The sequence below is a fragment of the Nicotiana tabacum genome, chromosome 6, assembly GCF_000715075.1.
Source record: "Nicotiana tabacum cultivar K326 chromosome 6, ASM71507v2, whole genome shotgun sequence".
NCBI classification, from domain to species: Eukaryota; Viridiplantae; Streptophyta; class Magnoliopsida; order Solanales; family Solanaceae; genus Nicotiana; species Nicotiana tabacum.
The window spans coordinates 69,538,329-69,553,050 of NC_134085.1; the positions used below are offsets into that span (position 1 = coordinate 69,538,329).

Below are 14,722 nucleotides of genomic sequence, written 5' to 3' on the forward strand. Positions count from 1 at the left end.
GCAATCCTCCAGAAATCACTGAGCATCCTCTGATGCTAGGCTACTGAAAGTAGGAGGGTGGTAGTTCTTGTACCTCTCTAGCCTATGTTGCTCCTCCTCAGAAACTGCTGCCCTACCCTCGGGCTGAACTGGGGCTACAGGTAGCTCCGTTATAACATCTGGGATCTGGTCGACCTGAACCCACAATTCTGGGGTGCGGCCAGCGGGAGTCTGTGCTCATCCCCCAAACTGAGATATGGAAGGAGCAAGGGGAATCAACCTTGCCTGAGCTAGAGTGACATGCTCATGAACTGTGCAAGGGCCTCCTGAAGAGTTGGTGCAGTAGTAGTAGGCATCTCAGGTGCCTGCGCTCTAACTGGAGCTAGTGGTGGCTCCTCGGTGGCAGCTCGTGTAGGTGCTCTGGCTATACCACGTGGACGTCCTCAGCCTATACCCCGGCCCCGGCCTCTGGAGGATCTAGCAGGGGGCGCGGGTGCCTGGTCATCTCCAGTCGTACGTGTCCTCACCATCTGTGAGAGAATAGAAGACAGAAGTTTAGAATTTTGAAATCAACAAATTTTCGCACGACAAGGAAATCAAAGAAGTTTAACCTTCCTAATAGTTCCATAGCCTCCCGAAGATAAGTAAAGACATCTCTGTACCGATCCGACGAGACTCTAAATAACCGGCTTGTGACTCACGACACCTATGAACCTAAAGATATGATATCAACTTGTCACGACCCAATTTTCCCTCTGTAAGACGTCGTGACAGCACCTAGTCTCTACGACTAGGTAAGCCTAACATTTGCGGAATATTGAAATGAAACATAAATTTAAAAACTAACTGTAATAGTAATAACAAAATTGACAACCATGCTGCTCGGCATGTATAATAACCAACTCCTCAATACTACACAATGTTCCCAAAACCCGGAACATCATGAGTCACAAACTACAGAAGGAAATCTAGTGTCTCTATACATCGGAAACTAACAAAGAAGTACATAAGGTAATGGACATAGGGAAAAATAAAAGGGGGACTCCGAGGTCTGCGAACGCGGCAAATATACCTTGAAGTCTCCAACTGTCGCTGCTCACTGATGACGTGGCTGGTAAGAAGTACTTAGATCTGCACACGAAAACATATGCAGAAGAGTAGCATGAGTACACCACAACGGTACCCAGTAAGTGCCAAGTCTAACCTCGGTCGAGTAATGATGAGGTCAGGTCAGAGCCCTACTGGTATGTATATATATATATAGAATAAGACAGAACGAAATATCGCAGTGTAATAAGGATTGAAATTTAACAAGGAGGAAATCATAGAAATATAACAGTATAGTATACAGGTATAACAACAGGGGATCTCCTGAGATACCGTCTCGTAGCCCCAAAAGTAAATGTGCAAGGGAATCTCCCGAGATACCGTCTCGTAGTCCAAAAGTAAATATACAGGGGGGATCTCCCAAAATACCGTCTCGTAGTCCCAAAGTAATATGCAGGGGGATCTCCCGGATTACCATTCCGAAATCCCAAAGTAAATACATAGCTTAAACAATGGAAATAATAGCTACAACACTAAATCCTACAGTTAGACTAAGTGCAAGTCAAGGAGGAGGGAATCCACTAAGCATGCTGAACAGAGTTCAGATAAACATTTAAGACACGTAGACATGTTACTCTAGGCTAAACGGGATAATTACACATGCTAGTATAACTCAATTAAAGCGAAACAGGTTATTACTTAGTGAAAAATGAAGTTTTACAACAACTAGCCCATGTACGCACTCGTCACTTCACGTACACGGCGCTCACATATCATAACAGTACCAAATCCTAAGGGGAGATTCCCCTTATACAAGGTTAGGCAAGCCACTTACCTCGAACAAGGTCAATCAATCGGTAACAATGCCTTTTCCATGAATATCCGACTTCGAATGGCCCAAATTTAGCCAAAAGCAATTACATATCATAAATACAACTATAATAGACTAATCTAATTAATGAAATCAAGAATTTAATAAGAAATTCGAAAATCGCCCTAAAAAGCCTCGCCGGGGCCACGTCTCGGAATCGGGTAAAAGTCACAAAATATGAACACCCATTCACTCACGAGTTCACTCGTACCAAAATTATCCAAATCCGATATAAAAATCCCAATCAAAACCCAAATTCTTAGTTGAAGAACTTCTACCATTTTCCCCCAAATTTCTCAACCACAATCCTTAATTAAATGATGAAATCAACCATATATTAGTGGAATATAACTATAAAGGAGTTAAGAATCGCTACTCAAAAGCTTTCTCTGAAAATCCCTCAAATAATCGCCCAATCTGAGCTCTCAAAGTCCCAAAATTGAAAATGGGATAAAACCCTCGAACTTGGCCCTTTTCTGCCCAACGATTTCATATATACGGACCTATAATCGCACCTGCGATGCCGCACCTGCAAAAATTCCATCGCAGGTGCGGACTTAACTTAACTCCCCTGGGTCTGCATCTGCGATAAGGTAGCCTTACCTGCATGTGTCCACCAGCAGATAGTGGTCCACTTCTGCGGTCTTCCTCCGCGCATGCGGTTCCTCTAGCGCATTTGCGGCCATCGCAGATGCAGAATTCACTCGCACCTGCAACCCCTGACCAACATTCCAAACCCGCTTCTGCGTCTGGCCTCTACACACGTGCGATCCCGCACATGCGGTCCCCCAATCGCAGGTGTGAAAACACCAGCAACCAGAAATCTTCAGCAATTGCATAAGTCCAAATTTCAATCTGTTGAGCATCTGAAACACACCCGAGGTCCCCCGGACCTCAACCAAATGTACCAACAAGTCCTAAAATACCATACAAACTTAGTCGAGCCCTCAAATCATAGCAAACAACGCCAAAAACTCGAATCATCCTCCAATCCAAACTTAATGAAATTGAAACTTCAAATTTCTAAAACCGATGCGGAAACCTATCAAACCACACCGATTGACCTCAAATTTTGCACGCAAGTCATGTTCAATATTACGGACCTACTCCAACTTCTGGAGTCGGAATCCGGCCCCGATATCAAAAAGTCAACTACCGGTCAAAATCACCAAAAAATCGACTTTTGCCATTTTAAGCCTAAATCAGCTACAAACCTCTAAAACACAATCCGGATATGCCCCTGAGCCCAAAATCATCCATCGGAGCTAACGAAACCGACGAAACTCTATTCCGGAGTCGTCTTCATACAGTGCTGACTACGGTCATAATCCTAAGGCTTAAGCTTCCGTTTAGGGACTAAGTTTCCCAAAACACTCCGAAACCAAAAAAACAAAACCTCCCGGCAAGTCACATAAGTAAAAACAGATACCGGAAAAGCAGAAAATAGGAGATCAGGCTATTACTCTCAAAGCGACCGGCCGGATCGTTACAATACATTAGAGGCTTGGAGCCCTGTATAAGTCTTTCTGATCTGCCAGGCTATGAGCGCAAAGCCATCTCTTAAGCTAAGTGGAAATGATACTAGGATCAAAGGGCAAGAATTGGAACCACATCTTCTCCACGTCTCACTTAAAATTTTCTAATTCAACAATGTGCCTGCAAATGGATATTATTACCCGGCACCACAAGATTCACTAAACCTGATTATTAATCGCTTGAATTCTAATCAGATTATCACGGGGAAATGACTGAAAACAAGTGCATTATTCAACTAATACTAATGTTAAGTTGCTATCAGATAAAATAAAAATTGAAACCCAACTAAGGAAAACTATATATCAGCTAAAAAATGGAATGTTTGAGTCTTTACAACAATAAGCTTTAGGGCAGCTACAAATGCAGCAGCTGATATACAACCAAAGAAGACAGTTTAACCAATGTCAACTCTTCTGTAAGCTAGACAACTTATTTTTCCTTGCAATAAGGTACATGTGGTTTGGGAGTACGAATGTGAGTGGAAATGTGCTTATTGCGCCAGTGAGGCTCATGAAGTCTCCCAGGAAAGACAGCAAAGCCGACAGGAAAGTGGTCAAGACAAGGTAACCTCCTCTAACAACCAGTCTGAATGCAATGTTACGAGGAGCCAAAGCACTTCCTTTGATTCCATATGCCGTATCCAGAAACTCATATGTCGGACTTGCAAATATCTGTAAGTAGCAGCAAAAGCAACACTAAGATCAGAAGACAAGATTAGAAGACATGGAAGCTTGGAGGGATTTACATCTCCAAGGACAAGTAATCAACTGTAACGAGAAAATGATTAGAACGACATCTCAAATCAAAGTGAAGGGCGATGATTACATGCAAAGTGATGATCGATTGTATGAAAGCAGACATGTGAGCAACGCCCTTCAACCAAACTGGACCATGAACATTGTTCAGTAAATAGGACGAAGCGCTAGATCCATAAGCCCAATAACCTATAGAAGTAACAGCATGCAAGGGCACAACTCCCACTGTGAACTGAAAGAACAGAGCTTTCAACATGTTCTCAATTACAGGTGGTCTGACTGTAGCCTGTAACAAGACGGATTCAAAGATATTGTATTAACTGCAACAGGGTGAACAAAACTAATTAAAAAGATGCCGAACAAGTGCAAGAGTAACCAACAGCTTTTCTCTCTGGCAAAACAAGTGAGTTGCCTTTCTTGGAGCAAATTCTGAAATTTTTTACTTTATTTCAAATGACTGTATCAGTCAATCAGCAAATGAGGTCTTAGAGATGGAAGTTAAAAATGGAAAGGTAATCATGTTGAATTGATTGGTCTATTGGGTCAGCTAGTTTAATCTAAGAAGTAATGTAATTAAAAGACAGAGACATCGGATAAACACCCCTACCCTGATTACATGTGGGTAGAAGTCCATCCACGCTGATAATGAGCAAACTGGGAGAATACGAGTTCAGTGTATCAACTAGATATTACCCCTGCAACCACTGGTAGAAATTTCAGGGATGTAACTGAGATGGGAAATAGAAACATAAATCAAGTAAGATGATTGGAAGGAGGTTAATTTATTACTTGCTTTAAAGTCATAACAAAGGATGGCCTGATCACATAAGTTCACGGTTTTATTTTCTGACCTGTATCTCTGGTATCATTCCCGTGTTAAATGCAAAAACGAGGTTCCCAACCGCACCAATAGTTGCAAAGATCCTGTTTACTTCTGATCCTGGAATGCTGTAGTCCCTCGGAGGAGCCTTCATACCTGTAACATGGGAAAAAATTTACCGGCTTAAGTAAAAGAAAAGAAAAAGTGCTTGGGAAAACTAAATATAACATAATAAAGCTGTTTAAATTAAAGTTGCTAGAAATCAATCCAATGGCAAGTTAATGAAAGGCAACCTACATCCTTACCATTCCAGTGAAGGCCAAAAGAACCATCTATCCAGACACTGTTATGACGCTTCCATATCTCAAGGATATGCATGTCATGAAAAATCATTCATCATCATGCACTAGTTCAGGCCCAAACAGAAGTCTAAATAGGGTGCTAATACTGCAAGAAAATTCAAGTAAACTGATAAAAGAAGCTCTAGTACATTCAACTGGCCAGGATGAAAACTCTAGATGCTTTGGGAAGAACGAGAAAATGAAAAGAGAAATACAAGGAGAAGAAGAAGTTCATATTTTCCTCCATTTGGCTCAGGAAGAAAGATATTATTCTTTTTTTTTTTTTTTGATAAGAGGAAGAAAGATATTATTCTTTTAATAGTTTAATTGCTTCCCATAATTCTAAACACTACAAATTTCCAATTCCGCATGGTTCTCGAGATGCTCATCAAGGAAACTATCAATGTGCTTGTATGAAATACCAGGCAAACAAATAGGATGCATTCTCCAGCGAAATCTTCCCCTCATATAATGATACCGTGGAAGTGAATATGATGTCTTTACTACCATATGACAGCTTTCTGAAGATTAAGACAACTAAGAATGTTGTTGACTAAGGAGAAATGTGACAAAGAAAACAAGGGACGAATTCTTTTAGTGTATAATTATTACTTCCCGAGTTAAGTGCTTATAATGAACTCTTCTAATATTTTGAGAAAGCATATTTCGTTTGAAGAGATTTTTGGATTTTCAAATCACTTTACAAGAAATCTCGAGCAGAAACAAAATCACCAGAAAGGCAGGAACAAGCTACACTGGTAAACCTAGATGTCTTTCCATGTATATTTCACATACTGGTGACATTTGATATCGGGACACAACATTGCACTGAACTTTCAAACAAACCATGGATACTTACTTTCATAAACTTCTGAACGAAGAAGGGGATCGGGATATTGTGCTAGGCGAATTGGAACAATCCGAGAGTCACCGTGACTTTGGGTACTACGGGTGTATCAAGGTTGAGGAGGTCGTAGGAGCTATACGTAAGATGAGCAGGGGTAGAGCGACCGGGCCAGACGAGATTCCGGTGGAATTTTGGAAGGGTGTGGGGAGAGCAGGTTTGGAGTGATTGACTGGGTTGTTTAATGTTATTTATAAGGCAAAGAGGATGCCGAAGGAGTGGAGGTGGAGTACGGTAGTTCCATTGTATAAGAACAAAGGTGATATCCAGAGTTGTAACAACTATAGGGGTATTAAATTACTAAGTCATACCATGAAAGTGTGGGAGAGGGTGGTTGAAGCGAGGGTGAGGATGACAGTGTCTATATCCGAAAACCAGTTCGGATTCATGCCGAGTCGTTCTACTACAGAAGCTATACACCTTGTCCGGAGGTTGGTGGAATTGTATAGACAGAGGAAGAAGGATCTGCACATGGTGTTTATTGACCTACAGAAAGCGTATGACAAGGTTCCTAGAGAAGTTCTCTGGAGATACTTGGAGGCAAAAGGTGTGCCTGTCCTGTACATTATAGCGATTAAGGACATGTACGATGGGGCTAAGACTCAGGTGAGGACAGTAGGAGGAGACTCTGACCATTTTCCGGTCGTAATGGGGTTACACCAAAGTTCTGCACTCAGTCCGTTCTTATTCGCCTTAGTGATGGACACGTTGACGCACCATATTCAAGGGGAGGTGCTATGGTGTATGCTATTCGCTGATGACATAGTTTTGATTGATGAGTCGCGAGCCGGACTTAACGAGAGGCTGGAGGTTTGGAGACAGGCTCTTGAGTCTAAGGGTTTCAAGCTGAGCAGGACGAAGACGGAATACCTGGAGTGTAAGTTCAGTGCTGAGCCGGGGGAAGTGGGCGTGGATGTGAGGCTTGAATCGCAGGTCATCCCAAGTAGAGGCAGCTTCAAGTACCTTGGGTCGGTTATCCAGGGGGGAGGGGAGATCGACGAGGATGTCACGCATCGTATTGGGGTAGGATGGATGAAGTGGAGGTTAGCGTCTGGAGTCATGTGTGATAAGAGAGTGCCACCGATTCTCAAAGGTAAGTTCTATAAAGCGGTGGTTAGACCGACAATGATGTATGGGGCTGAGTGTTGGCCTGTTAAGAACTCACATATCCAGAAGATGAAAGTAGCAGAAATGAGGATGTTAAGGTGAATGTGTGGGCACACTAGGATGGATAAGATTAGGAATGATGATATTCGGGAGAAGGTGCACGTAGCTCCAATTGATGACAAGATGCGGGAAGCAAGACTCAGATGGTTCGGGCATGTTCAGAGGAGAAGCCCAGATGCTCCGGTAAGGAGGTGTGAGCGGCTAGTTGTGGAGGAAACGAGAAGAGGTATAGGGCGGCCTAAGAAATATTGGGGAGAGGTGATCAGACATGATATGGCAAGCCTTCAAATTTCCGAGGACATGACACTTGATAGGAAGTTGTGAAGGTCGAGCATTAAGGTTTTAGGTTAGGAGGTAGTTAGTCTTGCCTTACTAATACCTGTGTGAGACTAGTCTGGTAGGGTTTTTGTCTAAGATAGCTAGTGTCAATGTTGTATTTTCAGTGCAGGACCTATTTACTATCTATTGGTTTTGCTTTGCATCTTTCTTCCGGATTTCATGTTGTTCCTATTTTTCTTATGATTTTCTTATGATTTATGTGGTGATACTAACATTGTCTACCTTTGTCTTTTTGTTCTCTTGAGCCGAGGGTCTTTCGGAAACAGCCTCTCTATCCCTTCGGGGTAGGGGTAAGGTCTGCGTACTCACTACCCTCCCCAAACCCCACTAGTGGGATTTCACTGGGTTGTTGTTATTATTTTGCCTATATGGGCAGTAATATTATGCACAATTCATGAGGGTGATGTTGTGCTCATTTTGATAAATTATTAAATCAATACCAACTATGGCACAAGCATACAATGCACTATGCTGGCTAGTTAAACATTAAAGAGAGGAAGTAGCATACCATCTTCAAGAGACAACACAAATGCTATACAGAGATACAGTAGCAAGCATAATGATGAAACCCCCAGCCAAATCCTTAGTGCTGACAAATGGGGTGTCGCAATGGCAAAAGGCACGCATGCAAATCCAGCGATCGCTATGAAATGTGGCAGCTTCAGCTGATGGTCATCACTAAAGAGAAGATAGAAGGCCTGGCATGGCAATCAAGTCAAAAGAGTATGTACTAAGAAAGGTTAGTTTAGATATTGTATTCACAAAAGATACACAAAGGAGTATCCTAGATGTGCTAGCATGTTGGAATACAGATGGCAGCCTTTCCAGCCAAAAAGAGAGATGGAGGATTGTCCCACCTTGTATTTGGTGGACAATCTGGAAGGAGAGAAAACGCAGATGTTTTGAAGGCAATAACAGTTCCTTGCAGAAGATGAAGACGAATTGTTTAGTCCTTTTTTATTTTTGGCGTAAACGAGAATACTTAAAGGATGCTGAGTCTATTTTTGAGGTGCTAGATTATTTGTAGATGTAAAGGATTTGGGCGTCAGTTTGTATTCCACCTTGTAATTATGTGGGACTACACTGCTTTGTGTAGCTCCAGTTTTTATATATATATATATATATATACACAGATATGCTACCTTCTCAACAAACAAAGGTACATAAAGTAATCATACTGTCAAAATCTACCAAGCAAACAAATATTTGCAGCAGAAGAACTAAACAATAAGTCAAGCCAACATCACAAAACCGAAAATGTAAAAAGACTCAGTTATTAATCATCTTTATCTGGCAACTCCTTACCCCCCTTCTTGGCCTTTCTTTTTCTCTGTATAATCTTTCTCTTTCCTTTGGCAAGGGTAGAGGGGAATGCTAATGGTTCTGCTAACGTGTCTCATCGAATAAATAAGAAATGAAGGTTTGGAGGACAGGAAAAGAATATATCTGACCTTCAATGCTGAACCAGCCATGATAATATATCCAATATTTATCAAGACGAGATTCGCATATTGTAATGCCCAGACAAGCAAGTATGCTGTCCTTCCTGCAGTAACAAAGCAAGCTCAATTTTATTCAAACAAATAATTGATCAAGAAATAAAAAGAATGATGTCTGATGCCTGCACATCAGTTGATGTGTTTCCTTTATTATTTGTACCATATAAATATCCTGCAAGGTCCCTATATCTGATATGCCTCTTTCCCCCAACTTCATGGAGTTTAGCAGTAAGAATACTTGCGTATAATGATACCATTGTCGATAAAATTAGACCAACTACACCACCTATCCAACCTAGAGGAACCATGATTGTGCCAGAATATCCTAGCGCGTATGCACTGTTGACACCCATGCTGAGAAGAATTCCTACCTGAAACCATGAATCTGCCAAAAAAAAAAAAGGAAACGCAAAATTCCAATGAGTCAGCAGCATTGATGCCAATGATAGAGTTACAGAAAAAAACCAACAGAGATCAGAGATACAGAAAAAACAAAAAAAAACAGGTTCTTTTATAAATATCATAACACATCACAGAAGTACTCTTTTCTTAATTTTTCAAGGGACAGAATGGAAAACAAAGGTGGAGTTTTTCCATGAAATTCTTTTTGAGATCTTGCAATATATTTTTCAAAAACTTTTTTATTTAAGGTTTTCTTTTCAGAAAAAAAAACTGTCTTTTTGAAGAAAGGATTTGAGGTGTTTTTCAAATAAAGGTTCTGCTTCTACTCATAAAACATTCTCAGGTCTTTTAAATAAAACTACCAATATCCAACCACGTCTCATTTTTGCACAAACTTTTTCTTTGAAAAGATTATCAATAACCTTTTCCCAAAAGTTGTCCAAACGGCTCATTCTTTCTCTTCACTTGTCAAAATTGAATAAATTTGGAATCCAAACAGATGCTTTATAGTTATGTAACAAATTAAATTCATATAGATAGAGTATACAAATGGATTAATTTAGCCAATTGAAAGAGGGAAAAAGTTGGAAAACGCATAAACACGATAAATTTCTCATTTAATTCAGCTTTCTTAATTCATGCAAGTAACTGGACAAAAGCACCCAAGTCAAATGTAAGTCTGTTCTATTAGATCTTTATTAAGTGAGCTTTATGTGGATTCTACAAATGATCATGTATACTGAATATTAATGACAACTTTACAAATATAGCGTGAGGTGCTGTTCATACAGAAATTACTGAGGCGAGAAGTCAAGTAACTTAAAGTTGCAATGTGCCAGCTGAAAATCAATAGATCAATGGCCTCAATTTGTAATTGTCATCCTTTATTCATCAAATCATATTCAGAAAGATCATTTAACAAAAAAAAAATAAACTGTCAATACAAGGCCCTCCATGTTAACACCATGATGCACCAAAACTACAACGAGTTAACAGCAATGATATCAATGATACAATTGCAGCAAAAGACAGGTTACTTTATCAACTAAAGTACAACAGATCAAGGAAATGACTTCTTCTTAACTTTTCAATGAACAGAATGGAAAAGTTAATCATTTCTGATCACTTGTCACAATTGAATGAAAGAGGAATTTAACCAAATACTGTAGGTATGGAACAAATTAAATTCTCATAGATAGAGTACCCACATTAAAAGGAAAGGGAAAAGTTCATTTAAAAGGATCAAATAAAACAATGTATCCAACACCAAAAAGATGAAGAGCTTATTGAGGTGAGAAGTCAAGGAATTTAAAGATTCAAATGGGCCAGCCGAAAAACAATGGGTCAATGGAATTTTCTGTCATCAATTCAAATAGTAACAATTATTCGACAATATAAGAAAGCAGAATAAGGACTTCAAGTAAATGAAATTGAAAATTGGAAAAGCGTAAGAGACCGTTGCTGACTTGGTGGGCGGTATGAACAGGGTATTGATCGTCCACATTTTCTTTCCGAGAAGGGTTATCGTTTCCCATTTCAACTATCTCATTCTCCCGTCCGGCCAAGAGCAAGATGTTCTCCTCCTCCGCCCCATCCCTAATTATGCCGTCGTCGAACGCCAGCTCCAATTGCTTCTCAGCTGAAGCTAATTCAATCGGAGCCAGCTCTGCCTAATTTCGAGAGGACCCGCCAACAGAATAAACAAGAAAATAATTTCGGAATCTTGAAATGCTTACTGGATCCCTTTCTGCTTGGTTATTTATTGTCTTTGTCATGTAATGTCAACCTCTAATTGGGTTGGCCAAGTTTCTCAAAATCGTGACGCCTTCCGTCTCCTCTTCATTAGTTCCCACATGGGTCCCGTCGTTGGTCCGCTTTCACTATTCTCCGTTCCGCATGTTTGTTTTGTTTTTTTTATTTCTAATTATTGAAAACGTAGAAAATTAGGTAAACACTCTATCTTCACAAATTATTTATCCAAAATCAATAAATAGATGGCAAAATTATGTCACTTAAATATGGTTATTACTAAATCATAACTAATTAATATAAATTCTCAGACTAATTTATCATTTAATTATAATAAATTTGTATAATTTAGTATAGGGAGCTAAAGGGAGGCAAGAGTTCAATTAATTGTACTGCTCAAATAGGGTGGGAAAACTAGTGATGTATGAACTTTTGTATCCCATATCATGAGGGAAGATTTAACCAAAGCGTTCAAAAATTACTTTATATCACATATTTCAATTTCTTAATGTGATACTATACTACTGTTTCAACTTTAATCCTTTCCCTTGTATGAATTTTCTGAGTCACCTTGCTCCCACGTACTCCCTCGTGTGTTGGCTTTTGTAAGTGATTGAAACTTTAGTACGGTTATGTTTCTAGCTTTCGTGTAGCAATGCTAGTAGATTTTATCACGTACCCCTGCAGAAGTAACAATCTGAAACTGCTCAAAATCTTACTCCTCTTTTGTGGTTTGAGATTGCAACAGCAACCACACGTTGACCAAAAAGTGACAGGCTAAACAAAAAATAGATGAGCATAAAATGCGCGTCAAGTGGGTGTACCGTCCCTATTTGGCTGAATCAAGATGCTGCAAAATAACTTAATTTGTAAAAGGAAAAAAAAAACAAAGAATGCTCCTAACCTTCATATTATCTCTCTCTAAAAGAAAATCGTTTCCAGTAAGATTAAAGTAAACAAATTTGAGATAAAACCATGGACTAAATGAATTTGCTTAAGCATGACTTTTGTCAAAATTGTGTGTATATTCGTTATAATTGATTTGATCTAAGTCCGACAATCAGAAGCTAATGAGGATTAATTTATTGAAGGAAGCAATAAATAAGAAAACCCTATAATTGAGAATTAGTTTAGGGAAATCAACACGTTGGCAAGTTTTGTAGCCTTCCAACAAAATTTATTGCTTCCCCTTAATTTATTAGGGAAACTTTGTCTCCCTCGAATGAATATTTCTAGTATTTGTATTTGGTCATATGCTTTCACAGTAAGAAAATTATCAAAAATAGTTGTTTTTTCAATCTTCACGTAATATAATTTATGTTTTATTAGCTTCTTTGTTTGAAGATAAGTCATATATATTCACCAATGAAAGGTTAACGAAGAGCATATATATATAAGCCAAAATCAATAGGTCATGAGTATTTTTGTACCTTCCCGTTTTTCAAAATGATCCTCCCAACTTGTCCAAGTCCAAACAAGTCAAGTCATGACCTTTATTTTTTAGCTTGTTACTTACGTTTTACCCTTTCCATTGACGGAAACAACAAAAACAATTTCATTTTCAATAATTAAGTACTACCTCCGATGTGTATTATTTACTTTTTAAAAATTATTGTACATCCTATAAAAAAGAAGATATTTAAGAATGTTTATTATAATATATTTTTAAATTACCATTTATTTCTCCTTAAACATCTTCATTAATACTCTAATAATTGAAATATAAAAACAACAAATATTTTGAAATAAAATTCACTTCGTCAAAACGATCAATATCTGGAATCAAGTAGTCCCACTGACAAACGTTAGGTGATGGCCACTTCTCTAACTTTAAAAAATACAGAAAAATTGATGAACTTCTTGGCAAAGACGCCTCTATGTACAACTGTATCAGATTGAGTCACGCTAGATTCAAAATGACATTAGTCCTTATTTGATCCGTTACCTTAAGTATATTAAGGAAGCGAATACTTACTCGTGGTTTTCCTTTTACAAGTTTCTTGACATCCGCTTCATCAATCTTTAAACCGATAGAGCGTTCTTTCCTTTTCTTTTAACTATCTGACGGACATTAAGCTTGTTTAAAACAAGTCAAATTCATACGTATTTATGACTCGGCTCAAAATATATTTTCAACTTAAAGGCAAGCTCAATTTTTTTTCCACAAGTCAAACTCGATTTCGATTTTGCAGTATTTAACTAAGAATAAGCTAGATAATTTTAAACTTGTTCAGACTTCGGTTTGATATAATTGCTTGATAATCACATCACATTCAAGTAATGGAGGGGAATAGGCAAACACTATAAGCTGTACAAGATAAGTTGAAGACTGGTCTAAACCAGAGGGATAGGCGGAGGGTGTGGTGCTAGAAAATGCCCCATGCGTCACAATTGACTTTATGGATACACCAGAAAGCATAAAGCATGGTTTACCACTTGAAAGAAATATACGTCAGATATCCTATGCATTCCAACACACTTTCAAGTCAAACTACTCCCATAATTTCCAGTTCTTGTTGAACTCTACTTGGGGATTCATACAATTTGAAACCTCTTTATAAGTCGCGTTGAACAATTCATTCAAAACTGGTCGCCACGCTAAATGTGAGTATCATTGTCTATATGCATACATTGTTTTTGATCCTCCAACAAAACTAGATATATAAAGTTGCAACATCGAACATGAATCAAACTTTGAACATTTTAACATAATATCTCTTTAGCCACACGTCTCTACCAGCACAGAGATTGCCTCCAGCATCACCTTCCCTTCAACATAATCTTGCTTAAATGTAGTGTCAGAGCCAGAAATCCTAACGAGGGGATTCAAAAACTAAAGAATGCGACACCTAGGATTCAAACTTAGCACCCTATTTATGCAGCAACTCAAGAAACCGGAAACAGCTTGTCTAAATAAAAGAACATTATGGGACACTATACAGCATCACTCCAGAATATCATCAAAGGGAAAGAAAAAAATCTTAACACAATTCACAGCAGAAAGCAAGCTTCAAAATGACTCATACAAAATGATTACAATATTTGTAGTTTTCAAAGTAAAATTTAAAGCACTGATGGAACTTTAAAAGTTTGATAGTCTACTCTTTGATTTGGCATAAGCAAGTTCATGCAAGCTTAAGCAGGAAGTGACTGGAATATTGTATTCGGAAAGAATCAAATTGATTGAGAAATAGAAAGGATAATGAGCTCCTCAACTATTGAGACCTTACAGGGGCTTGTCAGTGCTGCTGACATATTATTTTGGACAGTACAGAACAAAGGATCTTCACTGTGAAATCTTGCTACAAATTCA

The 14,722-nt window shown here is 38.8% G+C and overlaps 1 protein-coding gene across 1 annotated transcript; it reads right to left on the reverse strand.

Moving 5' to 3' along the window:
- Window positions 1-3,707: 3,707 nt before the first annotated feature.
- On the reverse strand, window positions 3,708-11,501 carry LOC107829056 (proline transporter 1-like). The gene is made up of 7 exons (XM_075254833.1): window positions 11,117-11,501; window positions 9,419-9,643; window positions 9,211-9,305; window positions 8,268-8,457; window positions 5,040-5,164; window positions 4,259-4,474; window positions 3,708-4,104 (listed from the first exon to the last, which is right to left on the reverse strand). Exons 1-7 carry the CDS (start codon window positions 11,193-11,195, stop codon window positions 3,838-3,840), a joined length of 1,197 nt encoding a protein of 398 aa, XP_075110934.1. The 5' UTR covers window positions 11,196-11,501; the 3' UTR covers window positions 3,708-3,837.
- Between the last annotated feature and the right edge of the window lie 3,221 nt (window positions 11,502-14,722).

Coding starts and splice junctions, on each gene's coding strand:
- LOC107829056 (XM_075254833.1), bottom strand. CDS start 11,195: ATGGGAAACGATAACCCTTCTCGGAAAGAAAATGTGGACGATCAATAC. Junction 4,475..5,039: donor GAATGATACCAGAGATACAG/GTCAGAAAATAA, acceptor GTCTTGTTACAG/GCTACAGTCAGACCACCTGT. Junction 4,105..4,258: donor AATCGATCATCACTTTGCAT/GTAATCATCGCC, acceptor TGCTACTTACAG/ATATTTGCAAGTCCGACATA.